This window comes from Zonotrichia leucophrys, chromosome 3 (genome assembly GCF_028769735.1).
Source record: "Zonotrichia leucophrys gambelii isolate GWCS_2022_RI chromosome 3, RI_Zleu_2.0, whole genome shotgun sequence".
NCBI lineage: Eukaryota > Metazoa > Chordata > Aves > Passeriformes > Passerellidae > Zonotrichia > Zonotrichia leucophrys.
In genome coordinates, this window is record NC_088172.1 from 88958691 (window position 1) to 88972231 (window position 13541).

Consider the following 13541-nt stretch of genomic DNA (forward strand, 5'->3'; position numbering starts at 1 on the left):
AAATAAGATAATGCTTATATCACTGGTTTCGAGCACTGCCTGAACAAAACATCTCCTTGGGGGAGGAAAACTTCAGATAGAAAGATCAAGACTAGTTTGTTTTGTATTCTGACCTTAGCCTGAGAATTGCACAAGGGAGAAGGGGAATTGCCATTTCCATTAGTAAAATTTATTTGATGCATTCCAATACTGGACATGCTAGCTGGGTTATAAGTAAATGCTTAAATTGTGAGAGTAATTAGTGTTGTGATTTGCAAAATTTATGCTCTTATTGCAAAAAGTGTAAAAGTACTGACTTGGTTTTGTGGATGGGAATTATTAGTGCCTGTTGAATGAGAGATACCTGAGGAACACTAAGAGACCACAGTTAAAGAGTGTCAAAAACAATTTGCCTAGAAATTAGTTAAGAGAAAGTGACAAGAAAATAGAGGGCAAGACCAGATTGGCCTCTGTATTTCGCCACCGAGAAGATCAAATAAACCTGCTGTGGGTTGCAACCTCACAGGCATGGGAGGTGGGAGTATAAGCCATACTGGACCTCTATTATTCCTGTTTCTGGCACTCATTTGTTGTGTTTTCCCTTTCGGGATACCAGCAAGATCGTGTCACAAATGCTACATAAAGCATCATATAGAATGAAACCTAAGTTCCTCTTTTATTACACACACCTATGTCAACAGCCACTGTTATAACCCATCCAAATTTAGAACTTGTAGGCAAAATAGAGTAAATTATTAGATTACAAGAAACTTAAGAATAAGTGGTAATAGATTTAGAACTGAATGTCCAAAAGGAGAGAGATGGATTTGTTTTAAATTCAATCTTGAAGATACGGTTCAAGATTTCGTAAAAAACAAATAATAAACGAAAAGCTAAAACCAGCACAGCAATCTACCTCTGTATTGACTCCAAATTATCTGTTGAATTGTATTACAAGACTCCAGGCAGTTACAGAAATGGTAGCAAATAAGGCTGCCCAGGCATTAGAGTTAATATTAAGTCAGCTAAGCCAAACAAAAACTGTAGGATATCAGAATAGGTTGGCTTTAGACTATTTATTGGCCAAAGAAGGGGGTGTTTGTAGAAAGTTCAATATATCAGATTGTTGAAAGTTGATGACCACTGAATGACCAATGAAATGTCATTTTAGCAAAAGCAAAAGAAATCAAAGAAGAAAAATATATATGCCTATAATAACCCAGGTGCCAGTCCATAAATTAGAAAACAATGTTAAAATCTAGCTGGTGGGGTGATGTATTAGAAGAAATTAAGATCTTTTCATTTTGTGTTACAACTGTTTTTATATTACTTACTTGTGTAATCCCCTGTTTTATTTTACCAGCATAGTCCAGAAGATGCAAGTAGATAAAAAAATATTGCTCAAGCCAAATGATTTACAAAGAATAAGAGTGGAGATTGTGAAAAATGCATGTATTTTATGATTGGATTTTCGCAAATATTAAAATGAATATTATATGTGTTGTGTTAGAAAATAATGCTGTATTAATTTTCTTAAGTACTGTGTTAAATATAGTTTTAGGTTATAAAAATTGTTAAAATAGAAATGATGCTATGTAGGATGCTTTGTTTAACAGAAAGGGCTTGCAGCGAGATAGCAGCCACAGGACACCTAGATCTTTCAGAGAAAGGGAATTTATTGCCTTCTTATCAGAAGAAACAAACTTCTTCCCGGCTTGGAGGCGCTGTTAGGATCAGAAGGAAGATGTTGACACTGACCAGACAGAATCCTGTGTTTGAATGGAATTTATGCATCATGTATGAAGTGTATGAATATGCAACAGGCTATTGTTCTTAAGGGTTAATCCTTTGTTAACGGGTGTCCTTTTTGATGCCCAGAAAAAGGTACCCGGACGTCCGTAACTCTTTGTTTTTATTGTCTCATATTGTCTTAATTCAATTTGTCCAAATTCTTATTACTCTAATTGTGTTACTATTTTTATAACTATTTTATTGCTATTAAACTTTTAAAAATTTTAAAAACAAGTGATTGGCGTTTTTCACATATAAAATGAATATTATATGTGTGGTGTTAGAAAGGAATGCTGTATTAATTCTTTGAAGTAGTGTGATAAACATAGTTTTAGGTTATAACAAAATGTTAAAATAGAAACTATTCTATGTAGGATACTTTTTTTCTGAAGAAAGGACTCGCACTGAGATAGCAGTCTGTCCTGGTTTAGGGCAAATTTGTTAAAGAATCTGCAAAGGAGGGCCCCTCAGAAAGCAAAACCCACACGGCCCCTCCCCCCAACCGGTTCGGGAAAAAATTCCTCGGAGAGAGGAGGAAAGAACCTGTTTATTTGACTGGCCCAGCACCCCCCAGCACACAAATTGAACAATACCCGATGACACTGCTTTGAGAAAGATGGCAAAATCAGAAAGTCTCTTTCGGGGGTGGTTGCTCTGTTCTCAGTCCCTCCGGCGCTGGGCCAGCTGCTGCAGTCGAACCTTCGGTGTTCCCGGGTCCCGGTCCGGAGCAGGTTCGAGATGGTCACAGAAACAGGAGAGGAGAAACAGTCCAGGAAGCAATGTGGACTGTTTAGCTAAACTAGCTAATAAGCAGAGGCGAAAGCAGAGCAGAAGCAAGAGCAGAAAAAGAGAGCAAGCAAAAGCAGCAAGCTGAAGCTGGAAGTGAAAAAACAGCCTTGTGTACCGCTTGTCTCTGTGTTCCTGATAAGAGAACCCCAAACAAAACTTCCACTCTTCAGAGCCGGTCTTAAAGGCACAGAACAGATGAATAGGGATATACAAGCATCGTAACGTCACCCCAGGACACAGTCACAGGACACTTAAATCTTTCAGAGAAAGGGAATTTATTGCTCCACTATCAAAAGAAACTAACTTCTTCCCGCCTCGCAGCAGAGGATGATGCCGTTTGGCTTATGAGGAAGAAGTTGACGACGACCAGAGAGAATCCTGTATTTGAGTGGAATTTATGCATCATGTATGAGGTGCATGAATATGCAACAAGCTATTGTTTTTAAGGGTTAATCCTCTGTTAACGTGCGTCCTTTTTCGGGCTTGCGCTGCCCAGAAAAACGTACCCGGACGTCCGTAACTCATTGTCTCTATTGTCTCATATTGTTCCAGTTCAAATTGTCCAAATTATTATTACTCTAATTGTATTACTATTTTTATAAGCATTTTATTACTACTAAACTTTTTAAAATTTTTTAAAATTTTAAAAACAAGCGATTGGCGTTTTTCCCGTACAACACTTTCATCCCGCCGCTCTCGGGCCGCGCGTACCCGCCCCTCCCCATCGGCGCTATCGGCATTCGGCGCATCGACTGCTCTGGGAGTGGCTTTGCCGCCTGCGCTGCGTCCCGGCAGGGCGGGAAGCGTAGGCCGCCATCGAGAGCGGAGGCCGGACAGGGGAGGGGAGGTGAGGGGTGGTGAGGGGCTCTGGGACCCGGGGTCCAGGATCTGAGATCCAGGTGAGAGCAAGAAGGGGCTAGCTCGGGGCTTCTTCTCTGGAGTTCCTGTCCTGCCGTCGCAGCCCTCTTCCTCCCGGAAAGGGCCGGAGCGGGGCGGGTGTGTGGCCTGCGGGCGGGCAGACATGTAGACAGACAAGCCGCCCCCCACTCGCGGTGCCGCTGCTCGGGGTTGTGAAGTGTCGCCGGCGTTGGCAGCTGTCGCGGCCGGGGGTTCGCTAACGCCTCTCCTGTGTGCTCTGCCCGCAGGCAGTTCGCGGGTGCCGCCGAGAATGGACATCAGGCCGAACCACACCATCTACATCAACAATATCAATGACAAGATCAAGAAGGAAGGTACGAATGGCTGCCGATCGCTTCTGGTTGTCCAGTGAAGCCTGGTCATTCACTTGCACACGGCACTTGTCTTACAAAGGGGCTTTTAGGAGCTCCCGGAGGTCTCTGAAGTGCTGAGCAGGAGATCATTATCCAAGCTCTGGGCAAACGCTTTCTTGTAATGAAACAGTAGCTAAAGCAAACAAATTCACCTCCCACTAGATCAGGTTGCTGGGATCTCCCTACAGCCCAGTCTTGAACGCTTTTAGCGATGGGGAGTCCACAGCCTCTCTGGGAAGTCTGTTCCAGTGCCTCACCACCCCGACAGTAAAGGATATTTTCCCAATATTACATCTCAGCCTCCTCTCAGTTTGAAGTCATTACCCCTTGTGCTGTCGCTCCAAGCCCTTGTATATAGTCCTTCTCCATCTTGTAGGCTCCCTTCAGGTACTGGAAGGCCAAAGATCACTCCTAAGCCTTCTCTTTTCCAGGCTGAACAACCCCAAAACTCTCAGCCTTTCCTCATAGGAGAGGTGCTCCATCCCTCTAATCAACTTGGTGGTCTCCTGGCCTTGCACCCACAAGCTCCATGTCCTTCCTGTGCTGCGCACCCCAGATCTGGATGCAGCTCTGCAGGTGGGGTCTCACCTGAACGGGGCAGAATCCCTTCCCTCACCGGGTGCTACCCACTCCGCTTTGGATGCAGCCCAGGACATGGTTGGTTTCTGGGCTGTGAGTACGCATGTCCAGCCCCTTCTCCACCATCACCCCAAGTCTTTCTCAGTGCTGCTCTCCATCCCCTGTCCATCAGCCTGGGTTGATGCTGGGGGTTGCGCTGACCCAGGTTTAGCACCTTGCACTTGGTCTTGTTAAATCTCGTAGGGTGTTAAACTACCTGTTAAGATTACAAATTACTTTCTGTTTTAATACAGGTCTTAAAGTAATTTTTAGGGAAAGTGTTTTGATAGAACACCTTTTTTTAATAAAAAAACCATATAGTTAATATAGTTAGTCAGGAGCAGGTGGAGAAAATGACAGTGGACTGATATTACCAAGTCTCAATATCAATAAAGAAGAGACAGCATTCTTATATTGCTAAAATAGTTAAAATGTAAGGGTTTTGTGTTAGAATGATTACACAGTACCTATTATTTATTTAGCTTGATTTGGATAGTACTAAGGTTTAATTTGGCATGTATTCAGGTAATGGTAGATAATTAAAATAATCCAATGCAGCCATAAGCTGCAGTAGTCTCATACAAAAATAATAATTTGGATCCAGAATATGGGTGAGAAAATTGATTAAATGGTTACAACCAAAATTTCCAACTTTTTTTAGCCTTTTAGCCTATTTTGCTGCATTCTTGTTTTGCATCATATCTCTTTACTGCTGCTTGTTTCAGTTTTGATTTTCTGATCAGTCCAAGATGGCTGTCACGCATCATACTTGTGTGTGCATATACCTGTATGAAAATACGTTTTTACATACCTTTATGTAATTGTGATTCCCTTGGAATGGTAGAATGGATGGCATTACAACTTCTTCACTACCTGAATCCTTGAGGTATGAAGCCGAATGTTGCACACCAGTTTACAAAACATGGACAAATAAACTTGTAATGATGTAACAGTTTTGACAAACTCATGTGCTTGCTGTGTGAGCTAAAGCTTCTAAAAAACATTGTTCCCATAGGACAGCAGACTCAGTAGAAGTGGAAGTTTGCATATAACCTGTTATAATCTGTTTTCTCCCTTGGTCCCCAGAGCTGAAGAGGTCCCTGTATGCGTTGTTCTCGCAGTTTGGTCATGTGGTCGACATTGTGGCTTTAAAAACTATGAAGATGAGAGGACAGGCATTTGTTATATTTAAAGAACTTGGATCATCTACCAATGCTTTGAGACAGCTACAAGGCTTTCCGTTTTATGGGAAACCAATGGTAAGCTATTTTGTTACCTTTGTAAAGAAGAAAAATACCCTGATGGTGTGATACAGTGTTTTTGGTACTTGCACCTTGGGAATGACCTCTCCTATGTAGTTGTTACCAAAGGATTACTCCGGTCACATCCTGATGAGTATCTACATTTGTGCAAGCTGGAGGGATGCTGAAGAGACTGCAGTTACAACACACACACTTTGAACTTAACATGGGGGACTTTTTGTTTTTCTATGCTGGATTAAAGTTTTTAAGATCTTAAATACTTTCATTTTACTCATCATGTCTTCCATTGAACCAATTAAATGAATTCTGAAATATTATTGAAATTAGATTAGTTTTCAATTACTTTATGTAGAGTAACATTAACTACTGTTAGATTGGTAATGTATAGCTAGAATGTGATGCTTCCTTTTTGAGGTAACAGTGAGAAGGGTGAAGATCTCCCGTTTGCTTTCCAGATGTGACCACTGATTTTTTCATTTTTAAATTGATGGCTAGTTCTGCTTGACAGTAGATCACCAAACCAAGTAGCTGTACTTCAGAATAACTTTGGTAAAGTTCAGTACTTCAGTAAATACAGTGCTGGTTGATAGAACATGATTTAGTAATGTGCTTCGTGTTATGCAGAGCAGCACAGTTGATCTGCTTTGTTCTTGCCTGCTTGGACAATTAAGCACCTCTTAATTCTGCGGCTGTTGGTAAGGTGTAACAATACATGCAAATGGCCCATGACTTCAGCAATAGATGGGTACAATTCTACTGGTTCTCAGCTTATGGCTTAGAGCAGTTGTGCTGCTGAGCCGCAAGCTATTTATTTGCCTTACCACCTTCAGATTCTCTAATTAAATCCTTAACACAGAATTTTGCAAACTCGTTCTGCCATTTATCCTTAAGGAGTTTTGTGCTCAGTAGAACTCAATAAGAAATAAAAGGATTGAGGCTTCATAAGCTTTCAAATGTACTTCCATCTTTGAACATTGCCTGCAGCATGTATACTCTAAGCGCTAAACAAAAGCATTAAAAAAATCTTAAGCTGTTGTGTAGTTTTGTATTGAGGTAGTCTCTGATAGGAAAAACAATAAGATTGTATGCATAAATAATAATGTTGCACACTGGTATAGTTATACCTGCATCTGCTTAACCTTCAGCTGTAGGAGGCCTTTGTCAAAAGAACAGCAGCATTTATGCAATCCTGTTGGGATTAAGGTGAATACTTGCCTTTTCTGTTTAAGAAGTTTTGGTTTTTGCTGAATTTACGTTTCTGCAGAAATCTGAGAAATCACTTTAAAATTTAACTTCCTTTAAAATGGGACTGAAAACTCACAGTTTTAATAGAAGCTAGTGCCGATTTTCTCAGTTGTTCTCTGTGTAGCTCAACTGTATCTCTCTGTAGGTGCTACCTTGACAGATGTTAAAAAGTTGTTGTTAGATAAAATAGAGTTCTGATTTCAATGAGCTAAAATTAGTAATTTGTATATTCGGGTTTTTTCTTAGACTTCTGTAATTGTGTTCAGAAAAAAACTATGAGAATTGGTTACTTTCTAAGTGTACCTACACTTTTTAACAATGTTACTAGAATAAAAAGTTTCTGCAAAAAAAAAGGGTAAACACACAGTTAATGTAAGTGGTGCAAAATGTTCTGTATTATTAACTGTAGAATATACTCTGTTTTTCTTTTAAAAAGCGTATTCAGTATGCAAAAACAGACTCCGATATCATCTCTAAAATGCGCGGGACTTTTGCTGATAAGGAAAAAAGAAAGGAAAAGAAAAAAGCTAAAACTCTGGAACAGTCAGCAAATGCACCAAATAAAAAGGTTATCCAGGTAAGCTGCTTCTCTGTTCAGAAAAAAAAAACCAAACAAAACACAAAACCCCAAACAGACAAACAAACAAACCAAGCAAACAAGAGAAAAAATTCCATTAAAAAAAAAAAAAACCTACACAAAAGCTATTCTAAATAATTCTTTTAAGACTTGATATTGTCTTTTGTTTCTTTTCAACTCCCTAAATTGGGGTCTGTGGGTTATCTAGAGCTCTTGAGCATTTACTAGAAGTTGAAGGAGAGGGAGCTGGTTATGTAGCCTTGCTGTTCCTTTTTTTATCCTCCTTTGCTATTATCAGATGAAAATAAAGATGGAGGGCAAACGTACAACAAACCAAAGTAGAAACTAGCCAAAAAAAAGGAGAATGGGCTTATCTTTAGTACTGGCTTCAAGTGCTCAACCAGCTCTTCTCTTCAGTGTTTTAATTCCATGTTGCCTAATAAGGACAGAAGAATAGTAAATGAGAAGAAGAGAATTCATTTATGTTAGATATTACATGTTCCATGTTAGATTAACAGGAATTAGGTTGGAATTTATCTCCACTAAGGGTTGGTTTGCCTAAAGTAACAACATTTAGTAGCTTTTGTGCTGGAGTATAGCAGAAAACATCAAAACACCTGACCAGATCCCCCGAGTTTATATATTGGACATGATATTCTGTACTATGGAATGTGCCTTTGGACAGTTTTGGTCAGCTTTCCTGGCTCCCTCCTGGCTTCTTGTGCGCCTACTCGCTAGCAGAGCATGTGAAACTGGAAAGTCCTTGATACAAACAATCACTCGTTATCAACAACCAAAACATCAGTTCGTTATCAGTGTTACTCTCATATTAAATTCAAACCACACTGTACTAAGAAGAAAATTAATTCTATCCCAGGTGAAACCAGGATACTTGTCTAGGCCTTCATTTTCAAAACTACTTTCTCCCTGTCTACTAAATAAAATTCTGTAATGTGGAGAAATACTTGACTCAGCCATTAGATTGATCAGGTGGTACTGATGTTATTTCTTTTGATTGCCTGGTTTTGGAGCCAAGCAAAATTCACAGGATTTGTTCCCTTTGAGAAGTATCTCATAGGCACCCAAATGTTCTTGGATTGCAGCTCAAAAAAAACCTTTAACATATGTCTTGAATTGGTGATATGTGCTTGTTTATTTCTAATGGAACACCTTTGTAAAACTATTTTGTACTTACTTGCTAGGGAGCAACACAGAATTCAGCCAGTGCCTCAGGGACTACACCACAGAATCAGGTAATGCTTTTTATTTTTATCACTAAAAGCACTAATGTTTATAATTATTCTCTATGAATATTAGTTTGTTACACATGGAAATGTGAGGATTTATTTTACAGCTTTATTTTTGTCCTATGAGATATTTGTCTAACAGCTACATGACAGTAAACAAGCAAAACAAATCCCTTTTTTACTATATCTGGTAGACGGGAAATGAAAATCTGCAGTTTCTTATTACTATACAGAAAACAGCACAATTACAAAATCATAGTGGATTCTTAAATTTGGACTGTGCTTAGTATCAGTTGAAGGATTCTTAATTTTTTTTTCCATTGCTCATAGGTTCCCTTTAGCTTACTTTTTTCTGGCAGCAGATAAAGAAAAGGAGGACAACATGGGATGCCAAAATATCTGCCTAAAAGCCTTATTTCAGGAGTTTGAGGGTTCTCTGCTCACTTCTTCCTTTTTCTCACAAGTGTCTTACTTTCCAAAGGATTGTGTGGAGATGTAGGAACAACTCCCTACACTTCATTCATCTTGTCTGCTCAGTGACCTTCTAAATGATTCATGTTAGAAGTGAAGGTGGTAAAGAGCCAGGGTTTACAGGAGAGCAAGTACCATAGAAGAATATCTTGGTCTGCCCTGCCCTGCATCTTTCTTGAGTACTGCCACTGCATACATAATCAACAGGGGAAAAGGTCCTGCTCCCTGGATTTTCAGGCACAATATGTGCATGTCAGTTTGCATCAAAGCACAGCACTGAGTGTTTGGGTATTCCTTTGAACATCAGAAGTTTATTTCCTAATGGCACTACCTAGAATATTTCCATCAGTAGAAGGAGATTGTTCTGCTGAGGCTTTTTATTTGGCACTGCTTTGAAGATGTTTGAAGTTGGGGTGTCCAGTTTATTTTTAGATTTATAATTTACTTGATGACTTGAAGATTTCAGTATCAGCAGATGACTACTCAGCCTTGTCTGTGGTGAGTGGCTACAAATTCATATTAGCAGGCTAATCTGTTACAAGACTAAAGCTCTAAATCGAAAGGGGTTTCTAATTACATTTTAATTGAGCTCTGTAATAAAACCATGTGAATTTTGTGAGTTTTGATTGCCCAGAGATACTCAGTATTTTGTTTGTACTGCAGGTAAACAGGGCTTGGCTACCCTCTGCTTTCTGGAAGGATGCGAGTCCTTCATACATTCTACCACTGCCTTACAGGTGTTTTGAATAGCTCTGCAACCACTGCTGTGGCACCTGGGTGCAGAGAGTACTGCAGTGTCAGCTCTTGACTAGTTGAGTTTAAATGTGACATCTAAGACAATATGGTATTGTGATTTTTGTGGAAGTAAGAACCTCTCCAAATTAATATATGCGTGTAAAAGAATGAAGGGGCTCTGTCTGCATATTGATAAAGGTGTGGTGAAGCCCAGATAGAATGTTATGAGCAAAACTAAAGGAATGTGAGTCTTAGTTCAAATAATCATGCAGACAGATGCAGGAACTGTATGCAACTATGTATAGTCTTCTGAGCTTTGATCTTCTGTTGTTGCAGGTGCCTGATAACCCACCAAACTATATCCTTTTCCTTAATAATTTGCCTGAGGAAACAAATGAGATGATGCTGTCCATGTTATTTAATCAGTAAGTTTTGAATAGAAATTATTTCTCCTTTGAATTCTTCTGTAACCTCAGTTAACAAGCTCACTTCTTAGCAATGAGAGTTTCTTCTGAAGGTATTTTAGCTGTTAGCCTTACTGCCAAGGTTACAGATGTTGGTTCTGATGACTTGGTTCAGAAAGCAAATCTGATCTTTTTCGTAGCTGGTTTTGATTGTGTGGTTTATCTGCTATCAATTTGCATTGGATTCAAGCTGGTGACTGTAACACTAAAGTCCGTAGGACAGCAGGAGCCGTTTTAAAGCTAGTTAGATTGCTTCTGTATGTGTACAGCTCTAATTAAACTGCTTCCACATAATATTTCTTAATTGAGACATAGTTCTAAGGATAGAACATGTAAAACCCTTCAATTTAAATCTTCCATTAGCGATAACTATTGCACTAGTAGATGCTTCTGATAAGAAGCTACTGAAGAGAGCTGTATTATTGAGGTTAGGAGTATTTTTTGACTCTCACTTTATTTTAAAGGTTTCCCGGATTCAAAGAAGTACGCTTAGTGCCAGGGCGCCATGACATCGCATTTGTGGAGTTTGAAAATGAGAACCAAGCAGGGGCTGCTCGAGACGCTCTCCAAGGATTCAAGATCACTCCATCTCACGCCATGAAAATCACTTATGCGAAGAAATAGCTATATGATCCTATAAAGGACTTCTGTGGACAGGTGTTTTTTTTAAAAACACTGATACTCTGGTCAGCTACCATGTTTGCTGTTCCCTGCAGAAAACATAAGACTCAAATAGAATTGCCACAATGACCAGGGCACATGTAAAATTTTCACAGATCACCCGGATAGTAACTTTTTCTGTTGAAGTGCTAATTTTTATAAAATAAAATATAAATATGCTGGTTTTGAGCCATATTTTTTCCTCAAGTCTGTCTCATTATTGATTAGCCTTGCAGGGCTTTATTCAGTTTAGGAGCTTTTAAGGTGAGCCTTGTTTCTCAGAAGTGAGTGCTAAAAATAGCTTTCTTTCCAGAGCAAAAGTGTGATCAGGGATGCTGAATGCCAGCATAAATACAGAATAAATACAACATTCAACCTCATTATCAAGGGGACAGCTGTTTTTCACTTAGGAAATACAGCTTATTATTAGTGGTTTTTCTCCCCAGGTACAGTTAGAAATTGATTATAGTTTGGCAGTAATGCGATTCAACTTGGTTTTGTCTTGGTGACTGGCAGTAGAAACAAGTCCTGAGAGGAAACATAAAAGTTTCAGATTTTTAGCCAAGCTTTTCTGAAATACATGACCTAATGCTTCTGGGTTTCTCAAGGTTTGATTTACTTTATTTTTTCTCATTTGCTAAAAACTTTATAGGTTTTGTGTGACATGAAGTGCATTGGATGCAGTGAAGTAATCAGATATAGTATTGTGAATTGTAACTGTTCTAAATATTTCAGAAAAAAAAAATCACTTTAGAAAGTTGTAGGGTTTTGTGTCTGCAACATAAGCCACCTTTATTTGCACAAGACTTAGAAAATTGAAGTTTCATCTGCTCCCAGACTACATTGCAAAATTATGTCTGTTTCACAGTCATTTCAATTACCGTCCTATCTCCTTTTATGTACTTTTTAATTCTTTTTGGTGATTTTGTGTATGTGTGTTTTCACAAGTATTCTAATACTTGCAAATGAAAATCATTCCAATGTGTCTGTAAGAGCAGTCATTCCATCATAACCTTGGATTTTTCCTGCTGCAGTCATAAATTTATAGATAATAATTATGCTGTCCTGTCCTCCCACTAGTTTGTGTGCACATGACTACCATTGTTTTTCACCTTTATTCACTTTAAGGGTTTGGAGCCTGACTGCTGTGCTGTTGTAAAGGGGACCTTTTAAGTCAGCCTGTGGCCCTGTTTGAAGGTCTGGGACCTTCAAACCCTCAACAGAGTTCAGCTAGGTAATGAAAAGTGAAATGGTTGCTGTCCTGGAATGACCTCTGTGTTTCACTCTGACTGCATCTCCCTGTGGAAGGGGTCTTGCCTGTACAAGTATGCAGTGCTTGAGTTCTTAGATTTTGAATTTTAATTAATGACTTGAAAAGTCTTTTTACTGCCTTGCACAGCTCCCTAATCAGTTGTTACATTGCATCCATCTGCTATCATCCCAGTAGGTCCTTTCTGGGCGGGAACAGGGGAATCTCTGCCACTGAGGATTTTTGGTCGACAGAAGATTGTGCTTGTCAGGGAGCATTTGTGAAAATTAAGGACGGGAGTATTAAGAAGGAGGTAATTTCATTTGCTTCTTACCAGGGTCTGACTTAATTTTCATTCTCAGACTTTGCTTGAAGTATGATTAAGGCTATGGACAGCGCTAGGAGGGCTTAGAATGTTTAAATAATACAGTTGCTGATTAAAATATTAATACAGGGTGGTTTTGGGAGGAGATTCAGCTTTATGAGTCGGTCCTGAGGTTTTCCCCCTGCCTACAGCTCCTCTGGTGGGATGGATTGTTGCCATAGCCCCTTTCTATTAGCCTGGTGTGTTTGTCCAGGTGTCTGCCTCTTCCATAAAAGGTGGGGATTGCTGGACCTGGCATATACTCAGCAAGTGCTGCAGCAAAGAAAAGTGACACAAAGTGTTTATTTGATGATTTTACTTTTGTGTCTCAGATTAATGTGTCCTCTCACAACTGGAATTTTTATGGAGAAGCTTACCAACAAGAACCTGTGTACTGATGATGACTGTGTCTGTAAGTAAATTTGGTTTATCTTTGAGGACAAAATAGTTTAAAAAATAGTGGTGAAGGGAAAACTACTTTTCTTGTTTAGCTCTGTTACATATTTGTCTTGTCAACTGGCTATGTAGAATGCCACATGCATTTTACATAGTTTTACCAAAACAATGGGTTTTGTAAGGCGACATTTTTCACTTAAGTGAAAAGTGTAAAGAGCGATTCTAACTTTCAGTGCTGAAATTGCTTCTGAAGCTGTTATTTTGGTTACTGGAAAATGCACAAAACAAATTCTTGAAGACTAACTGTTTCAAGATAACCTACTTTTATGTAGGAACATTGTGGTGAAAACAAAGGGTCATACAGAGACATCTACTGATCTCAGCTTATTTTGCAAATGTGACTTTAAGGATCAGACTCTTTGT

At 39.2% G+C, this 13541-nt stretch overlaps 1 protein-coding gene across 3 annotated transcripts; it reads left to right on the forward strand.

Moving 5' to 3' along the window:
• Nucleotides 1-3311: 3311 nt before the first annotated feature.
• Nucleotides 3312-11304, forward strand: SNRPB2 (small nuclear ribonucleoprotein polypeptide B2). Of its 3 annotated transcripts, XM_064709191.1 has the most exons (8): nt 3355-3458; nt 3705-3791; nt 4262-4406; nt 5535-5707; nt 7392-7532; nt 8735-8785; nt 10322-10410; nt 10914-11304. In XM_064709191.1, exons 2-8 carry the CDS (start codon nt 3771-3773, stop codon nt 11071-11073), a joined length of 780 nt encoding a protein of 259 aa, XP_064565261.1. In that variant the 5' UTR covers nt 3355-3458; nt 3705-3770; the 3' UTR covers nt 11074-11304. The 3 variants fall into 3 exon arrangements, with proteins under 3 accessions (XP_064565264.1, XP_064565262.1, XP_064565261.1); XM_064709194.1 differs by lacking the exon at nt 4262-4406 and having other exon boundaries at nt 3312-3406; XM_064709192.1 differs by lacking the exon at nt 4262-4406 and having other exon boundaries at nt 3330-3458.
• Nucleotides 11305-13541: the final 2237 nt, after the last annotated feature.

What these genes read in the sequence shown, in the direction of transcription:
- SNRPB2 (XM_064709191.1), top strand. Translation starts at nt 3,771, where the DNA reads ATGACAAGATCAAGAAGGAAG. An exon ending in TGACAAGATCAAGAAGGAAG is followed by an intron (nt 3,792 to 4,261) that starts GTACGAATGGCT and finishes TCTCTTTTCCAG; the next exon opens with GCTGAACAACCCCAAAACTC. An exon ending in GGACTACACCACAGAATCAG is followed by an intron (nt 8,786 to 10,321) that starts GTAATGCTTTTT and finishes CTGTTGTTGCAG; the next exon opens with GTGCCTGATAACCCACCAAA.